Below are 14,650 nucleotides of genomic sequence, written 5' to 3'. Positions count from 1 at the left end.
AGAGAGAGAGAGAGAGGGTTTTTGAAAATTTTCTTGCAGGAAAAATGAATTCCTGGCCTTTTATAGAATTGCTGTCCACGTGACCTCGTCGATGTGTCACATCTCCTCGTTAATAAGTCACATCTCCTCGTCGATGAGTCCAAGCGATAGTCTCATCGATGAACACCTTCTTCTCATTGACGAGTTTCAGGCTCTAGAAGAAGTTCTCTTGGTAATTTCTCATTGATGAGGCATGAGTTCCCATCAACGAGCCTAAGGCCCTGCTCGTCAACGAGCACTTCTTCACTCATCAATGAGACCCTGTTGAAATCCCTTTTAAAATTCCTTTTGTCTTCTTTCTTTTGTTATTTAATTATTATAATTCTTTGGGTCTCTACATTCTCCCCTCCTTATAAAAGTTTCGTCCTTAAAATTTACTATCCGTATTGACACCATCCTTTAAAGAAAATGAGCTACTTATTTTATTAATTGCCCTCACTTGTGGTGGGGGAATACCGTGGTTACATTTAGGATTCTGAAAGATTACAAATACTTAAAATAAAACTCTCCCAAAACAAAAACACTAACTACCAACTGAAAATTATTACATATACTGACTAACCTGCATAAAAGAAACATTACACATCTACTTGTATCTCTTCTTGATTACTGCTATTCCCCACTAAATAGATGTGGGTACTTTTTTCATATCTCTTCCTCAAGCTCCCAAGAAGGTTCTTCCACTGCATGATTCCTCCACAGGACTTTTATTAATGGAATACTCATACTGCGCAATTCCTGTTTCTTCTTGTCTAGAATCTGCACTTTAGTTTCCTTATAAGCCAAAGTATTACTGAGTTCTAACTCTGCATAACTGATGACATGGGAGGTTTCCTTAACATGGAAACATGAAATACGTTGTGAATTCTAAATAAAGTTAGTGGTAAAGTTAGCCGGTAGGCAACTGACCCTACTCTGTCAAGAATCTCAAAAGGGCCAATAAACCTAGGGCTCAACTTACGTTTCCTCCCAAATCTCATAACCACCTTCAGTGGTGCTATCTTCAAAAACACATAGTCACCTAATACAAATTCTAATTCCCGATGGCGCGTATCAACATGGCTTTTTTGCTGACTCTGAGCTACACTGATTCTTTCTTTGATGAGTCGAACTTTATTCTAAGCTTTCTGTACTATTTTTGGTCCCAACACTCGCCTTTCACCTATCTCATCCCAGTATAGAGGAGAACGACACCTCCTACCATGGAGCGCCTCAAAAAGTACCATGCTAATGTTGGCACTGGCACCAATCTCGGTGTGATACTATAGACATTGGCACACCATGTGAGCATATTATCTCCTGAATATATAATTCTACTAGTCTGTCCATGGAGTAGTTGACTTTAATAAGAATGAAGTGAGCAGTCTTCGTCAACCTATCAACAACCACCCAAATAACATTTTGACCATACTATGTAGGTGGTAAACCCATCAGGAAGTCCATAGATACATGATTCCACTTCCACTTTGGGATATAAAGCAGCTATAACTGGCTCGCTAGCCTTTGGTGCTCAGCCTTTACCTACAGGCACATCAGACACTGCTGCACAAACTCGGCCATTTCCCTCTTCATGTCGCTCCACTAGTATAACTCTCATAAATCCCTATACATGTTAGTACTACCTGGATGAACCGTGTACAAGAACCTGTGAGCCTTCTCTACGATCGTCCTCTTGATTTCCATATCTGTAAACACGCACAACCTATAACGAAACCTCAAGGCCCCATCATTTGAAATACTGAATTCCTCTCCCTATCTATCCTGCACCTTAGCTATCAACTCTGCTAATTCCGCATCATCTCTCTGAGCAATCTTAATCCTTTCCTATAGGGTAGGCTGCAACACTAAATTGGCAATAAATGCCTGAGGACCACTCTTTACCAACTTTACACTGAGTCTCTCCAGATCCATCTAGATTGGATGTTGAACCTCCATAGCTACCAGTGCTGGTCCAGCTGATTTCCAACTTTGAGCATCAGCTACCATGTTTGCTTTTCTTGGGTGGTAACTGATAGTGCATTCATAATTTTTTATAAGTTCCAACCACCTCCTCTATCTTATGTTCAGCTCCTTTTGAGTGAAAAAGTACTTCAAACTTTTGTGATCAAAGAATATCTCACATCTCTCACCATAACGCGTACCACTGCAACCAATTCTATATCGTGGGTAGGGTAGTTATTTTCATACTCTTTCAACAATTAGGAGGCATAAGCTACAACCCTACCATGCTGCATCAATACACAGCCAAATCCTTTCAAAGACGCATCACTGTAAATTATATAGCCATCACCCCCTGATGGAATCATCAATACTGGTGCAGTGACGAGCCTCTATTTCGGTTCTTGGAAGCTCTGCTCACAATAATCATCCCATTCAAACCTGACATTCTTTCTAGTAAGACGTGTGAGAGGCTTTGATAAAGCTGAAAACCCCTCTACAAACTGACGATAATACCCCGCCAGTCCCAAGAAACTCCTAATTTCGTAAACGTTCTTTGGCCTGGCCCTATTCAACACTGCCTCAATCATGCTAGGATTCACTAAAATACCATTTCCTCAAATAACATGCCCCATAAATGACACTTTCTCTAGCCAGAATTCACAGTTGCTAAACTTAGCATACAATTTCTTTCCCCTGAACATCTAAAGTTTTAGCCATAAGTGCGTCTCGTGCTCCTTAAAGCTCCTCGAGTAGACCAGTATCTCATTAATGAAAACTACAATGAACTTGTATAAATACTAATAAAAAACTCTATTCATCAAGTCCATAAACACAACAAGAGCATTTGTTAGACCAAAAGGCATAACGAGGAATTCATAATGCCCCTACCTGGTCCTAAAGACCGTCCTCAAGACGTCTTCTGCTTTAACTTTCACCTGGTGGTAGTCTAATCTGAGGTTAATCTGGGAATAGACTCGCGTACCCTAAAGTTGTTCAAATAAATTGTCTATACGGGGTAGAGGATATCTGTTCTTAATTATCATTATTAATTTCCTTGTAATCTATACACATCCTTTTGGACTTGTATTTCTTCTTTACAAATAACACTAGTGCTCCCCAAGGTGAAACACTTGATCTGATAAACCCTTTATTCAACAAATCCTGCAACTGATCCTTTAATTCTCCCAATTCCGCTAGAGCCATTTAATAAGGGGCTTTAGAGATTGGTGCCGTCTTTGGAAAGAAATCGATAGTAAAATCTATCTCACGGTTGGGAAGCAACCCTGGCGATTCTTTGGGGAAAACATCTGAAAACTCCTTAACCACTCGTGTGTTGCCAAACTTCAATTCATTTTCTGACACCTCCTTTACAAAAGCCATAAACCCCTCACGTCCATCTAGGAGTATCCTTCTCGCTTGCATAGCTAACACTAACTAAGGTGGGGAACACACCTATGACCCCGCAAACTTGAATTCTTGCTTGCCTGGTGGTTTGAAAATCATCTCTTTTATATGGTAGTCAATATTAGCATAATTAGTTTCTAGCCAATCCATACCTAGTATTACATCGAACCCATGCATGTCAAGTACAATTAGATCAGCAAGTAGTACTCTCCCATGAATTTCTACTAGATAGCCCCTGAACACCCTACGAAACTTTACCACTGAACCAGCCAGTGAACCTATTGACAATTCTATATCTAATGACTAAGTCTCGCCTCCAGATAATTTAATGAAATTTGCAGACACAAAAGAATCAGTAGCACCCGAATCAAATAAAACAATAGCATGGCATGATAAAATAGTAAGGGTACCTGTGACGACGTCTGCGGCAGTCTCAACGTCTCCTGGCATTAGAGCATAAACCCTTGCTGGGTCTATATTCCTCTGCTGACCTCCACGAGGCGCCTGGTAACATCCTCTGAACTACCTGGGAGTAGGAGCAGTACCAATTGGTGTAGGACAATCTCATGCTAGATGCCCCGATCCTTCACAATGATAACATACACCTCTCTTTGCTTGGCACTCCCCCAGATGCCTCTTCCCACATATTTGACATACAGGGTAGGTCTGAGCACCCTGAACCTCACGGCCCCCAGTCTCCTGCCTCTAACATCTATCAACAAACTCAGCAATGTCCTGTATTTTCAACACCATAACTTCCCTATAGATCTCATGCCTCAAACCCCTTTCAAACTATCTTACTTTCTTTACTTCGTCGGGTATGATAAACGGAGTGAAGAAGGACAACTTGATAAACCTCGCTGCGCGTACTGCTGGATTGATTGCTATCCTTACTTCAGATTCAGGAACTCCTCCTTTTGGCCTCCCTAACAGTGGCTAGGAAGTATCTATCGAAGAACAAATCCTTAAAACGGCACCAAGTCATTTCTATAGGCACCACCCTCTGATTCTCCAGAAATTTTACCATAGTCCACCATCTTTCAACCTCCCCCATCAGTTTATAAGTGGCGTATACAACTCTCTACTCTTCAGTGCACTGCAACACCGCCAAAACCGTCTTTATTTCCTGTATCTAGTTTTCAGTGACTGCAAGATCAATTCCTCCTGAAAATGTTAGAGGATTCATTTTGGTGAACTTCTCTGTCGTGCACCCATGGCTACAGACAAGCCTCCTTGTCCTCTGGAGCTCTGTGCAATCTCAACCATGACCTGCTAAGCTACACTTCGTAATACGGTGTCTGGATCACCTCCGCCTGTACCTGAAGGTCCAGCTCTATCACTACCACTTGTATGAGCACTACTACCTCTAGGGTCTATCTTGAAAAGATAGGAATATAGATTAGAAATCCTGTCCTTATAATTTACATCTCTAACCCAAAACTCATATTATCTCTCTATCTTAACATCCTTATCTTAATTCAAGATTTAGTCCTACACTTAGAAATACAACCCAGCAATAGTTTACTATGATTTTCTTGAAATCGTCACCCCAGGAAAGGCACAGAAACCATCACGGAAATCCTGCCTCTAAACTACAGAACAAAACCTCAAATCCTTTTCCTATACTCTGATAATGTTTCCGCTGCACTCTAAAGTCTACAGAACCTAGCAACCTAGGCTCTAATACCAAACTATAACAACCTGCCTAATTTACCATATATTTTTTTTCCATAATAAATACTCATAATAACTCTAACACCTACTAAATTGAAGTAATCATGATCAACCTGAACCCGAGGGTACCAAGGATAAACCTGGTATATAACTTTGATGCCTAAGTAGCAAGAAACGTAATTTACAAGCATGTCATCCAACTAACCACAATACTAGAGTCCTACAAAATCTGTTATATATATATATACAATCATCCACCAAAAGATCAAAAAGTAACCTAGGGTCACTTCTCAAAAATAAATCTAACCCTAGCTCAACAACTCACCCTTCTTATACGGTAGCTCAGTCGGACTCTAATGTCGTGGAGCTCTATCTGCTCCTCTACCTGGATTTCCTGAAATGTTTGAAATGATGGGGGTGAGACACCTCTTAGTAAGGGAAATAAACTAACATCAGTTGTGTGGCACCATGAGTATTTTCTTATTATACATATAAACAGTATAATAAGAATATTTAGTAAAACTTGTCAACAGCAAAACGGAGTAAAACATGAATTGTCATATCATAATAAGGCATACTAGATTTTTGTACATAAAAATCATCTTATATAACTGCACAATACTGATATAACACCTAGGATGGATAGCTAGCTGATGTCATGTCTTACCCCCCATATGACTAGGTTGTGCAGCCCGAAGGCGGGACCTAGCAATGGCCGGCCGACCATGCTAGATCAAACATAAATTTGTAAGTACAATGGCCCTACCCCTCCTGGTCCCGGACTACTAGGGGAGCAAATCCACTCTACACTAAAGCCACATCGACTGCCATCTCCCACACTACTAGTCATGTGGTAGCACTATCATAATTCTAAACATATAGTTACGGTACCGTGCTCCTGAAAACTGAACTAAAGCATACCATCCAGGTTCTAATAACATATAATATGTTTCATATACTAAACATAATTGTTTCGTATTTCATTATAATTTCTAACATGATAATATTTCATGAATTCTGTCATATTATACATGTTTATGGCATCTGCACCGGCATAACATAACATTTAGTCACGACATTTGCGCCGGCATATCATAATATACTAAACATGATTTCTCTGTACTGTTAAACATTATATTCATAAAATCATGGTTCCTATATTGTTTTATAATTGCCTTGAAAACTATCATATCATGCTTGATTTGGAAAAACAAATTATTTTAGTATACATAATTACATGGAAATTTAAACTCATGCCACATAAAAATGGGTACCATTCTAAACGTAAAATCCATTCTAAAATCATAATTTCTGATAAAACATGTTTAAATCATATCCCTGTTCATATCAGTATTTCCCAAACATAATTCTATGATATACATATTTTCCTAAAATCAAATACTGTAGAATAATGAATAATTTAATGAAAAATCCCGACTTAGTTTATCCCCTTACCTAACTTATTGAAAAGCCCACAAATTAACCTATCTTGCACTCATGGTGTTCCTAGCTCAATACCCTGAAATTACATTTCCCCTAACAAAACTTTAATATAAACCCATCTAATACCTTTCCTCAGCCCAGAAATATCAAATACCTTAATAAATATTAAAATAATTAACTTACCCAAATTTTTGGATGATGCCCAAATTGGCTTAACCAACAAATCACTCCAGCAGATTTGTAGAGAATCTTCCCAGGTGTAATGTGGCAACTTTGGATCGTCGAACCAGTGAAGAACGGGGCCAAAATTGAAGAGAGAAGGTGAGAAAGATGTAGGATAGAGAGAGAGAGAGAGAGAGAGAGAGAGAAAGAGAGAGTGTTTCTGAAATTTTCTCGCAGGAATAATGATTTCTTTGTCATTTATAGAATTGTTTTCCATGTGGCCTCATTGACGAGGAGATGTGACTCGTCGACGAGTCCAAGCAATAGTCTCATCGACGAACACCTTCTTCTCGTTGACGAGTTTCAGGCTCTCGAAGAAGTTCTCTCGGTAATTTCTCATCAACGAGGCACGAGTTCCCATCGATGAGCACTTCTTCACTCGTCGATGAGACCCTGCTGAAATCCCTTTTAAAATTATTTTTCTCTTCTTTCTTTTATTATTTAATTATTATAATTCTTTGGGTCTCTACAGTAAAGTGTAATAGGCAATTGTACTGAAGGCACCACTCCTAGATCCAATAGAAAGTTCCTGAGCCAAATGGCCTCCTTGGTTGCCTCAGAGGTTGCCATATATTCGGCCTCTATAGTGGAATCAGCAACATATGATTGCTTGATACTCTTCCAACTGGCTCCACCTCCTAGGGTAAACACATTCCCAAGGTTGATTTTCTAGAATCCTTATCTGACTGAAAATCTGAGTCTGTGTACCCAGTAGATACTAGACTATCTGCCTGATAAATCAACATATCATCCCTAGTTCTTTTCAGGTACTTGATTATATGTTTTACCATAGTCCAGTGTTCCCGCCCTAGGTTAGATTGATATCTACTAACCATGCCTATGGCAAAACAGATGTTAGGTCTAGTGTAAAGCATAGCATACATGAGGCTTCCTACTGCTAACGCATAAGGAACTGCCTTCATGTTCTCTACCTCAATCAATATTTTAGGACACTGATCCTTGGATAGAGAATTTCTATTTCTGAAAGGGAATAAACCTTTCTTGGAATCCTGCATGCTAAAACGGGCAAGAATCATATTGACATAAGTAGGTTGTGATAAGCCCAACATCCTTTGCTTGTGATCTCGCAAAAGCTTGATCCCAAGGATGTGACCGACTTCTCCCAAGTCCTTTATGTTGAACTGTTTGGATAACCATACCTTAACTGAAGATAATACCCCCACATCATTTCCAATGAGTAAGATACCATCAACATATAGCACCAAGAATACCACCACATTTTCATCATGCTTTTTTAATCCACGTGACTCATAAAGGTATTGATTAAAACCACAAGACTTAATGGCTTGATCAAAACAGATATTCCAAGACCGAGATGTCTACTTAAGTCCATAAATGGACTTCTTAAGCTTGCACAACATATATTATTGGCATACTATTGCAAAACCATCTAGTTGTACCATACAGATGCACTTATCAAGACTTCCATTAAGGAAATTATCTTGACATCCATTTGCAAAATTTCATAATCGAAATGAGCTGCAATGGATATAAGAATCTGGATAAACTTTAACATGGTTACCGGCGAGAAAGTTTCCTCATAGTCAATTCCCTTTTTCTGAGTAAACCCTTTTGCAACAAGCCTAGCCTTAAAGGTTTTCAGCCTCCCTCCTACTCCTCTCTTTTTCTTATAGAACCACTTGCATCCGATGGGTTTTATCCCTTCGGGTGGCTCTACAAGATCCCAAACTTGATTATAGTACATGAACTCCATCTCTAATTTCATAGCCTTCTGTCAGAGTTCTACTTCTTTATCTTGAAGGGCTTCACGTTAGTTGTTGGGTTCGGTATCTACTTCATCAGGGATCTTGTCATAAGACTCTCCCAAGAACATATACCGATTAGGCTAGTGTACAACCCTCCCACTACGACGAGGCATGTGTTGCTGTGTTGATCCTGATCATTGTGCACCATCATTCTACCCTGGTTGTACAACTGGCATATTGATGGTAGCTGCACGTGATGGGTTAGGCTTAGCTCAAGTTACAACATTCTTCCCACTATGACGAGGTAATGGGATGTCAATAACTCTGTCTTGTGGTTGTCTTTCTTGCACTATTTTTATAGCTGGTATATCTCCTCTCAACTCTTCTAAAACAATCCAACTTTTGGGTTTGTGGTTCATTACATAGTCCTCTTCTAAGAATCGAGCATTAGTGCTAACAATAACCTTCTGATCCTTAGGATAATAAAATAAACCACCTTTTATTCCTCTAGAGTAGCCAACAAATAAACAGACATCTATCCTTGATTCCAACTTATATGTTTTCCCTTTTAGCGCGTGTGCTGGACTACCCCATATCCGAACATGTTGTAGACCACGTTTGCGCCCAGTCCATAATTCTATGGGTGTAGTAGGTACTAACTTAGATGGTACCAAGTTAAGAATATAAGCTCCTATTTCTAATGTGTGCCCCCAAAATGAATTAGGCAAATCTGAATAACTCATCATAGATCCGACCATGTCCATAAAAGTCCTATTCCTTCTTTTTTCTACACTATTATGTTGTGGCATATCAGGTGCAGACAACTAGGATTCAATTCCATCCTCCAATAAGTAATTTACAAATTCTCCTAAGAAGTACTCGCCACCACAATCAAATCGTTGTGTCTCAATACATTTACCTTGATGTTTCTCTGTTTTTGCCTTAAATACCTTGAATTCTCAAAGCATTCAAACTTACGGCGCATCAAATAAATATACCCATACCTTGAGTAATCATCAATGAAAGTAACGAAATACTCAAAGGCACCTTTAGCCTAGATATTTATGGGGCCACGCAAATCAGAATGAACCAGTTCTAATGCATCTTTTGCCCTACAACCCTTGGCCAAAAAGGGCTGCTTGGTCATCTTACCTTCTAAGTAGGATTCATAGATTGGTAGTGCCTCGACTTCTAATAAAACTAAGCGTCCATTCTAAACCAGCCTTGAAATCCATCTCATATTAATATGGCCTAGGCATAAGTGCCAAAGATAAGTTTGGTTCAATTCAGAAGGCTTCTTTCTCTTACATAGTAGTGTATTAGTGTTATTCAATTCATTTAGTTGCACTGTAAGAGAAACATGATTAATAATAAAAAGACCATCCACCAATGTATTAGAACAGATAAAACTTTTATTTAACTTAATAACAATTGAGTTATTAAAATAAACGGAATATCCGTGATCAACCAATTTGGAAACTGAGATCAAATTCCTACTAATTGAAGGTATATAAAGAGAGTCTTTCAATATTAAAATTGTATCTCTACCAAAAGAAATTTGAATATCTCCTACTGCAACTGCTAACACTCTCATGCCATCTCCCAAAAATATGTAAATCTCCCCATCACTTAGCTAGTGATTTTGTTGGAACCCCTACAAAGAATTGCAGATATGATTAGTGGCTCCCATATCGACACACCATGTACTAGTAGATATCACCACTAAACACGTTTCAACTACTAGTGAATGAGATATACCTTTGTTGTTTTGTTTGGAAAGATAAGCTGCACATTGTGATTTCTAGTGCCCTGGCTGCTTGCAGTGAAAACAATTGCCTTTAGGCTTTTTCACTCCATCATGTGGCCCACACACTACTAGAGGAGCTCCCCGTGGTTTTCGAACCTTTTTCTACTTCTTTCACCCTTTCAGCCTAGAAGAAGAAACTTTCTCAGTCACAAGAGCAATAGTTGGTTTCTTGATGAGGCCCTCGGCTGCTTGAAGCTTTTTAAGTAGTTCTGCCAATAAGTAAAAAGAGCTTATTCAGTTGTAGTTCAAGCAAAACTACTTGAAAGAGTCAAGCAACGACTGGAGAATGATATCAACTTGGGTTTCCCGATCAATTTCAACTTCAAGGATCTCTAGCTCATTGAGAAGACCAATCATCTTCAAAACATGATCCCTTACGAGGGTCCCTTCTCCCATAGTAGTATTCATAAGTTCCTTCATAGCAATTTGTCTAGCAGCACAATTTTGATGCCCAAACATTTCTTTGAGGTTCTGCATTATATCATAGGTAGAAGGCATAGACTGATGCTGATGTTGTAGAACATTCGACATAGATGCCATAATGTAACACCGCGCCATCTCATTAGCCTTAATCCACTTCTGATAAGCCTGGGTTTCCTCATCAGTTGCCCTTTCACCAAGTTTTTGTGGACATACCTTTACGAGCACATACTTGTACTCCTCTGCAGTCAGTACGATATCCAAGTTCCTTTTCCAGTCAATATAATTAGGTCCAACCAGTTTGTTATCTTTGAGAATAACATCCAAGGGATTGAAAGCCATTTTAATCCTAAGAATCAAATATTATAACAAAATATGATGACCAATAATAAACTTTTAATTCAATTAAAAGAATATGGTTCCCACTACTAATATTTTCTTTTAAAGAATCTATCAGCAACCTAGCACACCGTGAGTAGTATATCTCGATGGGAGGTCGTCTACTATTCAACATTCATGTAGACAGGTGAGGACCTATTAATTTTACTATCTAGGCAAGTAACTATGTCAAACAAAATTGAACTGCTGACTTAACTTTGGTCCTATAAACAATAGTAGTGACTCAAATGATGAGGATACTTTTATTCATAGCAAAGTGTATACCATCACTTAATACTAGAACTATTGTCCCGTAGTGAATTCCCAAATGGAGAGGTGGCCCAATACTAACAATTACTAGAGTTTATACTTGGTGAGTCTGTAATTAATTCCATCCGATAGGGAGGAAGATACTAATATCATCACACAAAATTAATTACTTCACCTATAAACTAGTGATGGAGACTGTGGGATTTATATGTAATAAATTCCCTTACCCACTTAATTATTTAATTCATGAGGGATACAAACATGTGTTTAATATTCTAATAAATTTAATATTTCAATATTGGTAACTAAAATACACACAATAAATAAAATTCCAAATTCCCTTAATATTTTTTTTTATAAAAAAAAAATTGTATTATAACTTGGGAATTAATTTTATTCTCTAGCTACACATGCATAAACCAACATTGAAATTTAAAATTTTTACATGCTAATGACATAACACAAGAACAACAAACACACCAAACAAGCATATATAAATAATAAATATGATATAATAAATATCCGGTTATTATGATCAAGCAGCTTGCATCATAACACTGTGAATCCTTGTTTGCCACTACGCAGTACTAGGGTTCGACCTACCCAGTTAGGTCGCAGGGGTCCAGGTAAATTTAAATTTAAATTCAAATTCAAAAACAAATTTAAATTCAAATTCAAACTCAAATTCAAATTCAAATTTAAATTCGAACTCAAATTTAAATTCAAATTCAAATTCAAATTCAAATTCGAAAAAGGAACAAAAAATCGCATCACTGTTCTAGGGTTTTTCCTATTTTTTGCTATTGCTATGCACATAACGCAGCTGTATCTCCTTCTCAGATGAAGCTGCATCAGATTACAAAATCCTATGCCCCCATAATCGGAGTTCACATGCTACGAATCTTGTAATAAACAATCATAATCACAAAACATACATTCATGTGATGAAGATGCATCATATTACAAAATCCTATGCCTCCATAACCAGAGTTCACATGCCACAAATCTTGTAATAAACAATCGCAATCACAAAACATACACTCATGTGACCATAATTTCCAAATAGAACACTGCAAAATACATGTTCTACCTTAAGCATGCATTGATTCGATTTTCAAAGAACACATTATTATTATTCGTATACAGTATCAACCGAGGCTCTGATACCAATTGAAGGGATTTGCGGAATAGCCCTAAGATCCAGTTGTAGTGAATACGGATAATAAAGAAAATAATTAGATCATGCAATCCCTAGTTACGTGATTAGGATTATACCTGTGAGACTTGTCTAATTTGATCCTGAATCTAAAAGTATAAAAACAAACTCTTGAAAATGACCAAGAATCTTCTACTATATTTCTTGAACACACTTTACTCCTGAGAGAGTGGGCTCATAAGCGGCTACTAGGGTTTTCTTCTCTCACGAAAACGTCTGCCTCTATGAGAGTTTTCTTGTCTCCCCTAACTGTTGAATGGAGCACGTGTATATATAGACTATAGTAGGGACCTCTGGGCAAATACGACTAGGACTTCCCACGTAATTAAGAATTCATAATCCGACTCGAATTCATCCTTAATTATGTTAATTATAATTCATACCACTAAAGAATTATAATTGCACTCCCTGTCACATTCGAAATTAAATTTCGAACTCCTATTATTAAATGCTTATTTATCTCCCCACGCAAAGATTACAGATACCCGTCTATTAAATTAAATTACTAAAAATTTAATTAATTGACATTTTAATTCCCTAAAACCTTCCACTTAACTTATTTGACGTGCCGGATTCACAATCCACCTGCAGGGTTTGACACAATCAAAACTTATAAGCTTCCTCAATGAGGGACGTGGATTGTGTTGACCTTATAGGTCACGCCTAGTTTTGATAATGACAAATACTCATGTATTTAATGAATATCTAGATCATGTGTAGGTCTATATTAGCAGATACTTTGATGGCACGTGAAAACTTAAGGCTTGAAGACCAGTTCATGTTTTTCAGTCGTAATGTATTTCATTTGTGAAAATTGGTCTGTAATAGTAAATAGGTATTTGGTTTGTAATAAGCACACACAACACATGCATGGTTTATTATGTAAGCTCAAACCAAATACGAACTAAAGGTGACCGTAGAAAGACCTTAGGATTTAACACCGGACTTTTTCAGTGTCTTCATAATTGAACATAAATGACCCTAGGACACACACATTTGCACCTATGCTTGATAGGCACTTGATTAGGGTTTGTTTGATGCATAACGGTACCGAAATGCACACTTTGTGCACTTTCGGTCGACCGAACCAAGCAGTTCATTTTGCCCTAGTCGACCGAACCAAGCCTGGGTCAATGGTTAACCAAGGCCCTGGTCGACCAAACCAAATAGTTCAAAAAGACCTGGTCGACCGAAACCCACTGGGGTCAAATGTTTGACCATCTGGTCGACCAAACCATTTTTGTACTCCAACTACCTGGTCGACCGAGGGTCCTCGGGAAAAATTCCAACGATCTGGTCGACCGAACCAGCCAGTTCAAAATGGCCCAGTCGACCAAACCTCGGAGATTTGAAAAATCACCTTCTCCTAGTCGACCGAGCCTTTAGTTCAAAATCCCTCTGGTCGACTGAACCATATGAGACCTGATCGACCGAAAGTGTTCTGGTTGACCGGACCTCTCAGGTTGCCCTAATTTTTATAGCGGTTAAATATCTTTTAAACAGGGTTAAAATGTTTTAAATGTCATTAAACTTTTCCAACAATCCCTAATAGGTTCCCACGGTTAAAAATCATGGTATGTCTATATATACCCCTTCATTTGGGAAAATTAGTGGTTGATTAGAAAAAACAAAAATCCAAATTTCTCTCTCAAGAAAAATACTTCCTACTGCTAATACTATTTCCAAAACCACTCAAACTTGCCTTCTTCACTTCTTTGTATCATTTGTGAGTGTATTGAGTGTGTTCATTCAGAGGTTTGCTCTCCTATTACGTGAGTGCTTGAATCAATTTTTACAAGAGCATAACCTAAGGATTCTTAGGAGGCTTTTCTAATAAGCCTATCCTAAGAAGGCTTGTGGTGAACTTCTGAGAGTTGCATTCTCATTGCAATATCTTTGGAAGTTTGTATTTGTTTGTGTAAAGATATTTGTGTTTGATATACAAATCTTTGTGGCAATATCTATTCAAGTTTATATTATTTGCTGAACACAAAGATTGCTTAACTTTGCAAACCAAGCATATACACTAGTTGAAATATTTGAAACTTGCATAATATCTTTGTTTGAGCATCTTGATTAAGAACATATTGAAATACAAAGATTGCTTGT

The 14,650-nt window shown here is 38.0% G+C and overlaps 1 protein-coding gene across 1 annotated transcript; it reads right to left on the bottom strand.

Moving 5' to 3' along the window:
* Nucleotides 1-10,368: 10,368 nt before the first annotated feature.
* LOC131158632 (uncharacterized) lies at nucleotides 10,369-11,019 on the bottom strand. Its single transcript, XM_058113498.1, has 2 exons — nucleotides 10,608-11,019; nucleotides 10,369-10,466 (listed from the first exon to the last, which is right to left on the bottom strand). Exons 1-2 carry the CDS (start codon nucleotides 11,017-11,019, stop codon nucleotides 10,369-10,371), a joined length of 510 nt encoding a protein of 169 aa, XP_057969481.1.
* Nucleotides 11,020-14,650: the final 3,631 nt, after the last annotated feature.

Source organism: Malania oleifera, chromosome 6, assembly GCF_029873635.1.
Source record: "Malania oleifera isolate guangnan ecotype guangnan chromosome 6, ASM2987363v1, whole genome shotgun sequence".
Classification (NCBI taxonomy): Eukaryota; Viridiplantae; Streptophyta; class Magnoliopsida; order Santalales; family Ximeniaceae; genus Malania; species Malania oleifera.
The sequence above is the reverse complement of the archived record's forward strand: the minus strand, read 5'-3'. Positions and strand labels throughout refer to the sequence as shown.